This window comes from Bolinopsis microptera, chromosome 5 (assembly GCF_026151205.1).
Source record: "Bolinopsis microptera isolate Bmic1 chromosome 5, MBARI_Bmic_1.0, whole genome shotgun sequence".
NCBI classification, from domain to species: domain Eukaryota; kingdom Metazoa; phylum Ctenophora; class Tentaculata; order Lobata; family Bolinopsidae; genus Bolinopsis; species Bolinopsis microptera.
In genome coordinates this window covers 16,740,728-16,754,666 of record NC_087076.1, presented here as the reverse complement: position 1 = coordinate 16,754,666, position 13,939 = coordinate 16,740,728, and the positions used below count along the sequence as shown (strand labels likewise).

The following is a 13,939-nucleotide window of genomic DNA, read 5'->3' as shown; positions in this document are numbered from 1 at the left end:
TAATTTATGTTGTTTCTTTAATGGCACAGGTTATATCTCCACCGAAAGCACACTCCCCAAATTGCGCGCATTGCTTTAACTTCTTTCAAACCTCATGAATCGAGGTCAAATCTTTTGCAATGTATTCAGAATCAATATATGCACTTATATACAAATCACTTTGAATACTTTTAAAAGATACTAACAAGCTCAAAAACGCTACAGGTCATAAGTATTTCTCCGTGAAAAGTACAATAGCGTGAGTAGATTTTTTCAAGGTGCCTCGAAAGTAATCATAAAACGATTCCTGGGCCCGTTTAATTTTGGTTGAAACACGTCAACTTAGTATTATATTACCTGCATGGCTCGCCGCGCCAATCTCTGTCATGCATGCGGCGCTCTTTTCAAGCTTCCTGAACAGGAGCAAGGAGCAAGGATAGAAGTACGTAAAAAAGAAATACGTGAAAGAAGCGAGCAATAAATAAACTAGCAAGCTAGGTAAGTTCACATAGCCATGTGTCTACGCGTACTGCGTGACGCGCTTGTTTCACAAGTAGATAGATCTTTATACAACGAATAATATAATAAAAAAATTTACTAATACGGGCGCAGAGTTGGACTTTTTGACGGTTTTAATATTTGGAACAAATGCAAATATTTTACGAGTATCACTTAACGAGTATGGCGGGGTGATACTTTCACATAGCCATGTGTAGCTACGCTTACTTTACCTGGGGACCTCAGGCTTTTATGTTCATAAACATAACAGAATAGAGATTCGGCGGAATGACAGGCTGAGCGCGGCCCAGTAACGCTTACTTCGTGACACGCGCTACTGCTAGCGAAAGGGCGCGCTACTGGCGCTCCTACTAAATCGCTCAGCCAAACAACCTACCCGTCCTGGTAGGTTGTAAACCTACAATGCATCTTGCCGATCTACGGAGTACGGAAGGTTGCGAGAAGCATTATTGGATATTGCGAGCGCGACCCAGTAGTGCATTGCGCTACAATGAACTTACCTGGGTACCTCAGGCTATCAATAGAGATCTAGATTATGGATTAGGCGGAATGACAGGCTGAGCGCGGCCCAGTAACAATGAACATAATAATTGATAGCCTAAAGTCCCCAGGTAATTCACACCTTGAATTACCTGGCACGTTAATCTCAATGCGCGACGCTCTTTACCTTTTCCAGCGTCTCGAATATACTGTATACTATACGTAAGATCAGAGTAGCGAACAAAAAACTATCAAGCTAGGTAAGTTTCCTAAGTAAATCCATTTCTTTGCCGTTTGCATATTCAATATTGATACCTGGCACGCCAATCCCTATGCACGGCGCTCTTTTTAAGCTTCCTGAAGATATGTGAGAGAAGCAAGCAATAGATTAGCAAGCTAGGTTACTATACTGTGGCTTTCGCCTACATGAAATGAGGATTGAGGATCGTGAGGTACGAAAAAAGGCTTACGTATACGTTTACCTTAAGGCCACAATAACAAATAAATTACAATAAATTTGGTTACCATTGATTGACGGTGTCAACCCATCAAGATCGTTGCTCTGCGAAGCTAGTTTGCGCGGCGCGTCAAAGCGGCGAAGTCCTCCAAGGTTCCCATAACTTTTGTTACCATAACTTTTGTTACTTATATTTATTATTATATCATTATTCATTGTAATGGTAATAAAATTTAAATTTTGTTTTACTTAAATTTTGTTTTACTTAATCAATAATTTGAGTCACATATTTCGCAAATTTTTAGTCTACAACAATTTTATATTAGTAACATTTTTCGACTTTTCGAGACCATTTTCCATTCCATTTACCTCAGGAACGACAAATTTAGTCTACCCGTCTGAGCATTACAGATTAAGCTGCAATACATTACTCAGGAATTACAATAACATCATATCCAGAGTTTGTGACTCTGTATCACTAATGACTAAGTTCTTCAGTACATTGTTTAGTTTCTTTTTCACCCTTTTTCGACTTTACCATTTCTGTCGGTACGACGTAGTTAATGTTGATATGATCCTTCAGCCGTTTTAACAGCGAACAGAGCATGCATTGGGATGGATCGATTAAAAATGTAATGTCCAAGATCAGAGGAGCTCTTACCCTTTAAGTGCAATAGGACTTTGCCCTTTGGTACGGTTTTGTTCAGTAGGAACAGTGATGTCATTTTATTTATATTGAAAAGAGCGCAGCGCACAGGGACTGGTGTGCCAGATAAATCCCAACCTTAACCCTAACGGCTAACCCAATCTTTAACAAAAGCATACGCTGAAACCCTAACCCTAACGAGAAATTATACCAACTTCCTTATACAGTCATATCACATGATCGAGACAGTTTTTCACCAATATCATTATGTTGTAGGGGTGATTCGGAAAATGCATTGATTCAAATAAATTTGGTCTCAACTGTTGGAGGGCCTTTTAGAAAAATCTCGAAGATCAACTGTAGAGTGATTTAGCGCGCTCGCATATTACGCACTATTACATACTATATTTTGCGATGCACTGGATGATGATTAATCACTCTACACTCGACTGTCACGTGACTTTTTCAACCCGTTCTCTAGCTGGCCCTGAACGGCTATTCGAAACCCTTTAAACCAGTGGCGTAACGTTGCCTGTTGGCGCCCCCCTGCCGAAAAAAGCGCCCCCTGTTGGCACCCCCTCCCCACAAATTGATTGAAATAAATTTTCGTGCACATACAGAATGAATGGTTAATAATTTAATATATATGTAGACCAAGGTCTGTGCACGGGATGCTTCCTGGAAGAATCCAGTTCTTTTAGCGGGGCACCCTACCTAAAGCCAAATTGAGATATAATAATCATATTCCTAGAGAAATAATCAGAAATCGAATACCAATCAAATAATATGATATATAGGAGTAGTAACCATATTTACTATGCAAAATGCCCCAACCACATAGTGTAAATTTATATAGAATTCAAATTCCATATCATCATTAAACCTCAATAGTCAATATAATAGCCCAAGCAAAATTAAATAACTTCTTATATACCTTACTGTCATAAGCTACAAATTAATTAAACATTTGAAATCTGTTAACCAGAGAATAAATTTCTAAACCTAATGCAAGTGAAATAATTTAGATGCAATAATGAATGCCTAATGTGAGTATCATCTGTCAATTTCCTTGTAAAAAAGTCTGTAAAAGAGATATGAGTAACTAATATAGAAGAAAAAACAGGAAGTTGTCGTCTGTTGAAAAATAAATAAAATATCTAGAATATAAATTAGAATATAAAATAACATTCAGTCAATGTGTCGTCAATAAACTGTACAATTAAAACTGGGTGATACAGTCACCAAAAATAAATACTAAGTATAATAAGTAAATAAATTAAATGTGGTCTATAAAACTACCACTAGGTATGATAGGTCAATAAATTAAAAGTGGTTTATAAAACTACCACTGTGCGAACCCTTCCTCCAGTTAAAACATGTCAGTCATGTGCAAAATCAATCAAAATGGTAAGGTGGTAAAAAAAGGGAAAATCCTTTCGATACATCAATTATATATGCCTCAGATTTAAAAGAATTAGAAGATACTTAGTTATCGTCGACTATGATTGCAGTGTAAAATTTGTCATATGAATTGTCGACGGTATAATTAGGGTCTGTTGTTATAGATGAGAGTAGCTGTTTCTTATACGAATCACTTAAGCTTTTAACATCGGGCAGATTTCGTAGATCTGTTGGAACATTATTCCAACATTTTGCCCCCAAGTATTGAAAGTTTTTATGTGATGTTGATCTATTAACATATAGGTTGCAGCTTTCGCCGCTCCTACTACCTCCTGATATGTAACTAAATTTGTTCATAAAGTTTGTAGGACAATTGTCATGGATGATTCTAAACATATAATTTGACAGATGGAGTTGTCGTCTAAGATGGAGTGGTAACCATTTCATGTCTCTATAAACATTAAGGCTGCTCTCTGTTTGTGGAACGTTGAGAGCTATTTTGGCTACCTTTTTGTACAGAGTGTCAAGTTCAGCAAGTTTTGTCTTGCCAGCTCTACAATAGATCGTGTCTAAATAATCGAATTGTGGCAACATGAGTGCATTGGCAAACATTTTCCTATATTTAATGGGTAGCAGTGCTTTACTTCTATACATGGCACCAATTCTCTTCATGACCTTCTTAATAATATAATCTACATGGCTTTTGAAGTTTAATTTACTATCTAGAATGAGGCCAAGATATTTTGTCTCTTTGCACTCCTTGATTGTGAAAGTTACCTCATTACATTCAATGGTTAATTCATCATGTTGATCAACAGAATCAAACAATAGGAATTCAGTCTTCGTTTCATTGAGTGATAATTTATTTACACTGAGCCATTTAAAGATTGTCATAAGTTCTATTTTCATGTTTATAAATGTGCTTCTGCAGGTTTGATCAAAGAATAGTGCACCATCATCTGCAAATAGAAAGGGCTTAGATAGGTTACAGGCATAAATGATGTCATTTATGAAGATACTAAATAATATAGGCCCAATGATGCTTCCTTGTGGTACACCACTCAGAACTTCTAAAAATGAGCTTATTTTGCCATTGATCCTTGTGCATTGATATCTACAAGATAAGAAGTTCTTAAACCAGGTTAAAGCAATGCCACCAATTCCATAATATGCCAATTTTTGAAGCAATATTTCATGATTCACTGTGTCAAAGGCCTTCTTAAGATCAAGAAAGATGATTCCTGGTTTATAAGACTTAGATTTACTCATATATATTTCGTCCATCAGATCGTACATCAGATAAGTTGTGGAGTGATTTTTCCGAAAGCCATATTGATGCCGGATGAAAAGTTTGTTTTCTTCCATGTAATCAGTGAGTTGCTTGCCGACAAAGTATTCTATAAGTTTTCCTACAAGTGGAAGGATGGATATTGGCCTGTAATTATTAGGATCATCTTTCATTCCTGCCTTATGGATGGGAGTTACTCTAGCTTTTTTACAAAGGGTTGGTACAACACCTGTATTAAGGCTCAGATTGACAATGTGGGTCAGTGGCTCAACTATGTGTCATGTGTGGTACAGCTTGCTTAAGTAAAAATAGAGGCACATTGTCATATGAGGCCTTGTCATTCTTGAGCGTTTCGACATACATTAGGATATCAGTTTCATTTATTTCTTGGAATCTATCAAATGAGATATTAGAAGTTCTAAGAGGTAAAAAATCAGTAAAACTAACTCTTTCAATATTGGGGGCCTGATTTTGTAATCTTGATCCAACATTTGCAAAATGAAAGTTAAATAGCTCAGGATCATTCTCATTGGTAGTTTGACAATTAGTTGTACCAGGGGTCATATTTGATGCCAGTTTGATAGTTTTCCATATCCCTTTAAGATCATTCTTGGCACTTTTAACTTGTAGATCATCGATTACATTAGCCTTTTTGCAGGTTTTAGCTAATTTATTTCTAATATTTCTCTGAATCTTGTAGCAATCCCAGGCCTCATTACACTTTATACATTTGCTACATGTACCACATTCATTGCAATTTCCATTGTCTCTCTTATCCTTCTTTTTACGGAATTTCTTTAGAAGAAAATGTGTATGATTAATGGCATTTAAAAGTTCAGTAGAAGGTTTATGTATGAACTTTTCATGCCTTTCTATGGTCTTGCAAGGGAAGAAGGTTGCATATGCCTGTTCAATATGATGACAAAGGCCAGCAGTGATAGCTTCAACATCTGTACTTTCCAATAGTGGACTGTAATCAGAACAGGTATCTAGATAGTCTAAGAATTGTTTAACATTACGTTTACAATGATTTCTAATTTCAACCTTCTCAAATTTAGGAGCTATAGGTACTTTACAATCTATCTCACACATAATAGCTTGATGATCTCCTATACGTTCATCAAGAACAGAAGATTGGACAAAATCTGCATAACAGTTAGTGAATATTACATCAATAGTAGTCTGGGTAAAATTGTCTCCACGTTTAGCAACTCTAGTTATCCCTTGAATGGTTTGAACTAGATTGTAACATCTCAAGGTCATATCTAATTTTTTGTACTGGGCGGATGAGATATTATTCTGGTCAATGTTTATATCCCCAATCCAGATAACCTTTTTCCCATTCAATTTTTTCATGCAAAAATGAATGTATTCAATAAAGTTATCAACACTGCAATAATTTCCAGAGCGATAGAAGCAGCAAACATTGATCTTGCTATTCTTAAGCTTCACCCATAATGCTTCAATGTTATCAAGCTTACTATCCATAACTAATTCTGTGTAAGCTAGTTTTTTGTTTATCATTAAGCCACAACCACCCCTAGAACTGTTTGGCCTGTCGCATCGCATAAGGTTGAAGGAGGAAGGAATATTTATGGTGTCTGTGTCAATAGTATCATTAAGATTCATCTCATTTAGGGAAAGTATGTCTAATTTATGATCTCTAATAAGTTGGGAAAGTTCATTACTTTTAGCTAAATTGAGAAGCCCTCCTTGAATGTTACAATGACCAATGCAGAGGTTGTGAAACCTATCAGCTGCATTATTAAAATTTGTCATCTTGTGAATCTTATTAATTCACAATGGAATGAATAAAAGTTGTAAAGTTGTGTTTAAACTAAAAAACAGAATAAAAGCAGGTTGTATTTGTCTGGATGTCGTACTGTAAAAATAAAACTGATGGTAGGAGTGTTATGTCAGTATTCAGCAGTATTCTAATGGTGTGCATGATACTTCAAGTGCCTTGCTAATTTCACTATGCCATAATCATTGAGATGGACATTATCCTCTCCATAACTACTAAAAAATGACGATTTTCTAAAGCCTTTCTTATCACTAAACAAGAAACGATTGGTCTCGGTTGAGAGCAGTTTTACATAGGTGTATTTTCTTTGCAGATTTGATATACACTCATTGATATCAGTTATAACCTTGTTTCTGGAGAAACTCTCCCGAGGTAATAAGTTAACAATTTTAATATCAGCTCCAGGTGCCCACTTGTGAAGGAAAAGTACAAGTTTTTCAATACAATTGTTTGTAAAGTCAAGAGCTCTAGCATCACCAGAAAAACTATCAGGGCACAGAAGTTTAGTCCTCATGTTGCGAGGGCAAATGAGGCCTTTACATCAGTTATGTAATATTTGTAGGTTTATATAATCTACCAAGAGGTGCGTCGAATTGGACTAGACATCAGTCTTGGAACAAAAATTTAAAAAATATCACCCATGAATGTCTCTTGCAACCTCATTCTTCCTGACTAATTTCAGGGATTTTGTTTAGGGACATTAATAAAATTACAAGGAACTACAACACTGAACAGCATTAACAATTATTTTCAGCAACATGGAAGAGCTTAGAAAATCCAATCAAGAACTGTTAAAAAAACTAAAAATTGGACAAGCGAGGGCATGGGACATTTTGAATGACTCCTCTAATGTTCAAAATCGACAAACAGCCAATGGCACATCTAAAGCCCAAGACTTTCAGCCTCCTTATGCGTTCAGTACACCAACCAAGACCTACATTGAATTCCTAGATAAAGCTGGTAATAAACGTTATGACCAAATTGCATCAACAAATGGTAATTGTTCCACCAATCAGCTAATCCCTTTGTCAGATATAATGAATGATAGCTCATCAAGTAATTATGGGAGACCACATAAGACACCCTTGAAAGATAAAACTATAGTTGGATCAGATGATAGCCCCATCCATAGCCCTCATTGCACTGAAAATCATAGGGAGAGATTGCATCAGAAATTGAATGCATCTTACTCAAAGCTTGCTGCTGATTTACGTCAAATTGCTCCAAGCTATGGTGCTGATCTAGCATATGACCTGTCTGTCAACAGTGGTATTTCCAACAAACCAGACTCATATTACAATGAACTTAAAAAATTCAGAATGGCAAACAGTGATCTTTGCTCTGTGAAACTGCCCGACCATCTCAACATTACTCAGAATACCCTGATTGTCGAAGACAAGGAAAACTCTGATAAAGTTGAGGAACTTAATCATCAGTGTATTCAAACGTATAGTGTCAGTCAGGGTTACCGGGCAGTTGACTCCCACAGTGGTGGCCAATGTCCACTGTGTATAGGAGATGATGATACCAAACATAAGGGCCTGATCCGAGTCAATATACCACACAATGAACTGGTGGACTATAAAGTGTATCCCAGGGAAATAGACGATTCTGTGTCGCTTTCTTCTCACTGCTCAACGGGGTGGGAGCATGCCTCTACACAGTACAAATCTTTCAGACAATAATCATAAGTCAAATGTGATAAAATGTTCATTGCTAGTGTGGAACATTTGTTAATCAACATTAATTTTAGACATATCATATTTAAGGGACATTTTTACTGTAAAATAAACTATTAAATTATTAGATAAATTGACACCTATCCAATTTCTTGTCTTATTCAGATGATGCTACTTATCAAAGCAGTTTAATTAATTTTGACGTTTACTTCTTTATATATAACAATTTGTAATATTATGTAATATTTGTAAGTTCACATTATTTGATAACGGTTATACAGACCTCGACCTGGAATGTTATTACTCGACAAAAATCATTTTTCCTACCTATCTTAAAGTTAAATGATGTTAGTATGTTACTAATGTTCAAAATCATATCGAGCTTGGTTATGACTGTTCAAATGAACTGTCTTTACCATCTAAAACGGTTTATAGCAGCTACTACTTATCGTCTTATTAATTAGCTAATTTATAACTTATTTTAGACAGCAATGGACCGGTTTTCGAACCGATTCTCGCAAAATGGCGGTCAAACCAAGTTTGATCCTAAGGTTATCTTCAACTTCTCAAACTTGTAAGTTTTCTTAATTCTATGTTCTCGGTTCTTTTTCTCGAAATTTTCACTATTTATTGACGGTCTGTTTTGTAACTTAACAGAACATGGTGTAATGGTGTTGCTACAAACGCGGAATCAATTTTCTAACCACTTCAATCACTTTATTTTCATCCATTTTCGTTCCATGAGTTAAGGTTTAAAATCTTACGTTCTCAGAGACAAGAGCACAAAGTCTCACTTGAAGAATGTGTACGCCTGTGTTTCTATGGAGATCATTATCGCAGCACTCGGAGCAGCAATCAACTGCTATCTCAAGAGCACAGTCGGTTGATTTGTTTTATTCTAATCCGCGTCAATATTATAAGCTATAAAGCAATGAAAGGCATTAGTTTGGTCAAATCAAACGGAACATATGCTATCAGACTTTATGCTATCAGACTTTCAACTGACTAAGGCAGGGTTAAAACTAACAACAGGTGCTATAACTAACAATGTTAGTTATAGCACCTTGATTAAACAACGCAGATAAAATACAGATAAAAACGTAGATATGATATGGAATAACGACAATCGTATAGATTATCAGTATTGTTCTTAACACATTTAAATAGACTTAGATATGTTTTTCATGTTTGATAATTCAGGTTCTTCACTTCGGTGGAATTATCGGACTGTTCGTGTTCATCTACCTTACAGCTTCTTCAAAGAACACTGCCACACCCATGAAACGACTCGGTCAGTAACTGCAAACTAAGAACATACTGTTTCTTGATAATTTAATAATGATTGGAATAAATAAAGCATATTTTGTGCACCTTTACTACATTCTTGCTGTACATTCCATTAAACCTCGATATTAGTTGGTCGCAACTAATACCATGTACTCGTAGATTATCTTAACTCGCAGCCGGTTCATCACTTAGAGTTATCACACAACTGTTAAATTTAGTGACGAAATAGCTTTGTTCCACACACCTGCCCTAATCCAAAACTTTTGTTCAATACATTTATATTTTATATAAGTGATTATTGTGTGTTACGCTGAGTCTTGCGCAATTGTAGTTTTTAATACTCATAGCTAAATTCTGAGAGATTTACACACTACATCGGTGTCATGTATCACCTTTATTACTTTTGAAACTATGTATAAACTTTTGAGAATAAACTAGACTTATATTAATATGATTTGACTACAGTCTCAATTTTTCATCTTTCAGGATATGTCAGTGGATTGGCCTGCTGTCTTGGTCTGGAATCCTCCTATCTCTTAGACTATGTCATATCTGTGGATCCATCGTAAGTTTCACTAAATTTATTTACAACTCATGAAATGTTTGTGAAAAGAGTTGTTAGATTTAATGTATTTTATTCAACACTTTTTCTTTTTTTTACTACTGCACATGAGTTACTACTATGTGACAAATATACAAGTTTAATTGTCCGAAGAGAGTGTCTGAACAACAAATATAAACGTAAAACAAAACCACTTTCAAATCCAAAAGTAGAAACCAACGTTACTATCGACTGTTAGAATTGACAATTCTCCTATTGAACACACAGTTAAGTAACATGTTGTAAATTAACGGTGTCCTCATAGCGTACACTACTGAATCCCACAGTAAATTAAAATAAAACATAACAATAGTAACTCTAAACCCTGGCCTAGATACACCGAACAAGACCCCCTCAGCCAAGCTGTAAAAATAGGGGAACCAGGCTACAAAAAACCCAACAGTTATCAGAGACAGCGTTATTATTATCTTAACCTTCCTTTTCACAGTGTTATCTCGTAACTTAACAGCAGGCTCTTTATTCCGAGTTGTAGCCTTCCTGTTATTAATACTCTTCCAAATCTCATAGAATATACCAATATAAAGGAGATAAACAAAGAAACAGGGTAGTAGGTATAGTAGTAGATGATGTGAAGGATGAAGATGTAGAACTTGCTGTCAAACACAATATGTAGATTGTAGAGAATACTTTTGGGCATCTGAGGAACTCACAGTAAATCTTTGTTCATCATAAAGTATTGAACTTTTCCACTCAAAGCACCTATTATATAACTAATGCGTCTCATGTAATGCTAGATATTTGACGTACGAATCCCAATCATACCAAAACAAGTTATTCAAGGTATTTTTAGCTTTTCAGGAACAATACCTTTGTATGAACAATATAAAGGGGTCAAGAAGAGTGTCTTGTAACTATTTATATAAAATGCGAGAATTTTAAAATAGTAACGGTTTGCTGAATATTCTGAATTTTATCAACCTAAAACAATAATCCACAATATTCGTGCGTGCCATACAACAGATCAAGACTAAAAAGTTTGCAGTTGAATAGATAATGTTATAATTACGCCTTATATGCTCCAAAAGTCAGTTCACAAACGTCAGGTATTTAACAACAAAGCTATGCTAGTTGTTCAGGCTCACTACTTTGCAAGTAAAGCGCTGTACCCACTCATTCGCGGATATAATCCTCAAACATTGAAGATTTCTTCGATCTAGACTACAAATTTAGTCCAGTATCATTCACCTGAACATTGTAACACTGGGAACAGTTTACTGTGTTGTCGGTCACATTAGGGTCTGGTTCGCAATAATCTGAAACATTCCATTACTCCCACACACAATAATCTGAAACATTCCATTACTCCCAAACACAATAATCTGAAACATTCCATTACTCCCAAACACAATAATCTGAAACATTCCAATACTCCCAAACACAAGGAACCCAAACAAGTTACCATTAAAAACAGGTTCCCAACTCGAAACAGGTTCCCAACTCAAAACAGGTTCCCGACTCAAAACCACCTCTTTCAGGATCATCGTGACAGCGTTTGTGACCACCTCAGTGGTGTTTGTGAGCTTTACTCTGACAGCACTGTACGCAGAGCGCAGGTCCATGCTCTTCCTGGGCTCCCTGCTCTCCACTGCCCTTAGTGGACTACTTATCCTCTCCCTGGCTAACATGTTCTTCAGGGTTCCTTCTATTGCTCTGGTTAGTTTCACTGCGCACTTTCATCTATTATTGTATATACTTAAGATATTTCTTGCTCTTTATGTTCATGAGGCGAATAAATTATTCTTTGGTTTTGTTTGCCATAAGTCATGACTAATCCCAAATCATCTCACTGAACCCATGCCCCTTACCGCTTGTCGCCAATCCAGGAAATCTTAACAGTACACATAATTGCAAGTTATACTCCTACTACAGGGGGGGGGGGGGGGGGGGGGGGCGGGGCAGAACAACTATTTGACAACATATCTATTCACTGCAAGTAAAAAAATTTGGTCACTGCAAGTAACAATAGCTGGTTACTGCGAGTAACAATATCTGATCTTGTTACCTACTATATCGTGTTATGACTGTTCAGTTCTGGGCTACCCTGTAGAATTATTTAACCCCCGAAAATATTGTGATAATCAACCTGTCCTCAGTTCTCAGTTTACCTTTCCCTCATTATCTCCTGTCTCTTTGTCATGTATGACACCCAACTCATCGTTGAGAAGAAACGACTGGGAGACAACGACTTCATATGGTGAGTGGTTTATCTTGTTACATTATTTACATTTGTCACCTTATGACCTAGCACCTTTTTGGCTCATCTCTGTTCTATAGTTCTATCAAACTTTTTTTCAACATCTAACACATTATTATTATATGTTCTACTCTAATATTGATACTAATTCTTTCCCAGGCACTCTGTTGATTTGTTCATTGACTTCGTCATCATTTTCAAAGATTTGATGATCATCTTGACTGACAAGGAGAAAAAGAAGGTAAATAAAAAATTATAATAATAATCAAGTATTGAATATCTGGTGGAATGATTTTAACTTTCGTTATTTATAAAATTGTAACTGAACACTAGAAATTAGCATCTTAGAGTGTATTGAGAAACTGATCGATACGTTCTTCTTATTTAACGTTGTTTTTTATTTTAACCGTTGTTGTGTTCAAGCTAGTCTCTTCGGATCAAATCCTCACTTTCCGCAAATATTCTTATTTTTCTTTGATTGCAAACTGGTTTATAACATTTAGACTACTAAAACCAAAATATCTGCCTTAATCTTCAAACATTTGTTATTATGTTGTTATATTGAGTAATTTGTACTTAACTTAAGTCTTGATGTGGAGTGAAGATACAGCCACCGCGTGTAATTAAGGAACAATTTCGGTTAGTAGGTTATTTTCTGGAAGGCGCAAAATATGTTGTGCTGTACAAACTTGATCGCTCTGGCAGTTAGTGTAGCGAAATGTAGTGTCATGACGTCACGTGATTGCGGCGCGTGGTCATGTGATATCGTAAATGTAGAACGTGGGCGAATAAGATCCGAGCGCATTGAAATACAGACACTATAAATAGTTTGTAAGATAAACGACCACCTATTCTGGATCCATTCCAACTTGAGATATGGTCTATTTAATCATAGCTATGTCATTTCTGTGACGATTCACGACAGCCTTGTGTTTCCTCTATTCCTCTACGTGGCGCAAATTTACTACTTTACTACAGTTGTACCAGTGGCAATAAACTCTGCTGCATTTCAATTTGAACGGGACAGGTTATTTTTTGAGGGTCTGGGTTCTAAATTACATGTTATAGTTGTATGATAGTTCATAGTTGATATTATGAACTTTCCCCTGCGAGTTCAGTTTTAAATGAGGCACAATAGAGCGAGCTTCAACCTGATCGATGACTTATTCACTTGTACCCCGATTAACATATATATTTCAGAGGCGAAGCAACAAATAAGAAGGAGGGTGTAGCAAAACACTAAAGAACAGCGATTCAAACGGAGGAATAACGCTAAATCACCGAGTGACATCTAAACCTCGTTCTCCATCCTTTCAGTTATGTTTGGACGACCCCAGAGACAATACAACCTTTTTTTCATGTATTTTGCAAGTTTTTCGTTTGATTTTATTCTCAGGGAAAATTGTTCTATTTCTTAGATCGTGACTTCTTGCTGAGCGAATGAAGAGTATAAAATAGATTTGGTAGCTTGCCAAAAAGATAAAGAACGTGGTTATGTATTTTAATGATTTCTTGTGCGCTTGCAATATTTTGCAATGTTTTAAATTCTGAAAAATTCCATATTTGTATTGTTTATAAAGACA

General features: G+C 36.0%; 2 protein-coding genes across 2 annotated transcripts; both read left to right on the top strand.

Moving 5' to 3' along the window:
* The first annotated feature begins 4,952 nt into the window (after nucleotides 1-4,952).
* On the top strand, nucleotides 4,953-8,541 carry LOC134815498 (uncharacterized). Its single transcript, XM_063824036.1, has 2 exons — nucleotides 4,953-5,028; nucleotides 7,310-8,541. The coding sequence occupies exons 1-2, from the start codon at nucleotides 4,953-4,955 to the stop codon at nucleotides 8,257-8,259; spliced, it is 1,026 nt and encodes a 341-aa protein (XP_063680106.1). The 3' UTR covers nucleotides 8,260-8,541.
* A 182-nt stretch (nucleotides 8,542-8,723) lies between these two features.
* Nucleotides 8,724-13,914, top strand: LOC134814940 (probable Bax inhibitor 1). The gene is made up of 8 exons (XM_063823301.1): nucleotides 8,724-8,827; nucleotides 9,026-9,131; nucleotides 9,454-9,544; nucleotides 10,027-10,105; nucleotides 11,638-11,815; nucleotides 12,256-12,356; nucleotides 12,516-12,597; nucleotides 13,557-13,914. Exons 1-8 carry the CDS (start codon nucleotides 8,745-8,747, stop codon nucleotides 13,572-13,574), a joined length of 738 nt encoding a protein of 245 aa, XP_063679371.1. The 5' UTR covers nucleotides 8,724-8,744; the 3' UTR covers nucleotides 13,575-13,914.
* The last annotated feature ends 25 nt before the right edge of the window (nucleotides 13,915-13,939 follow it).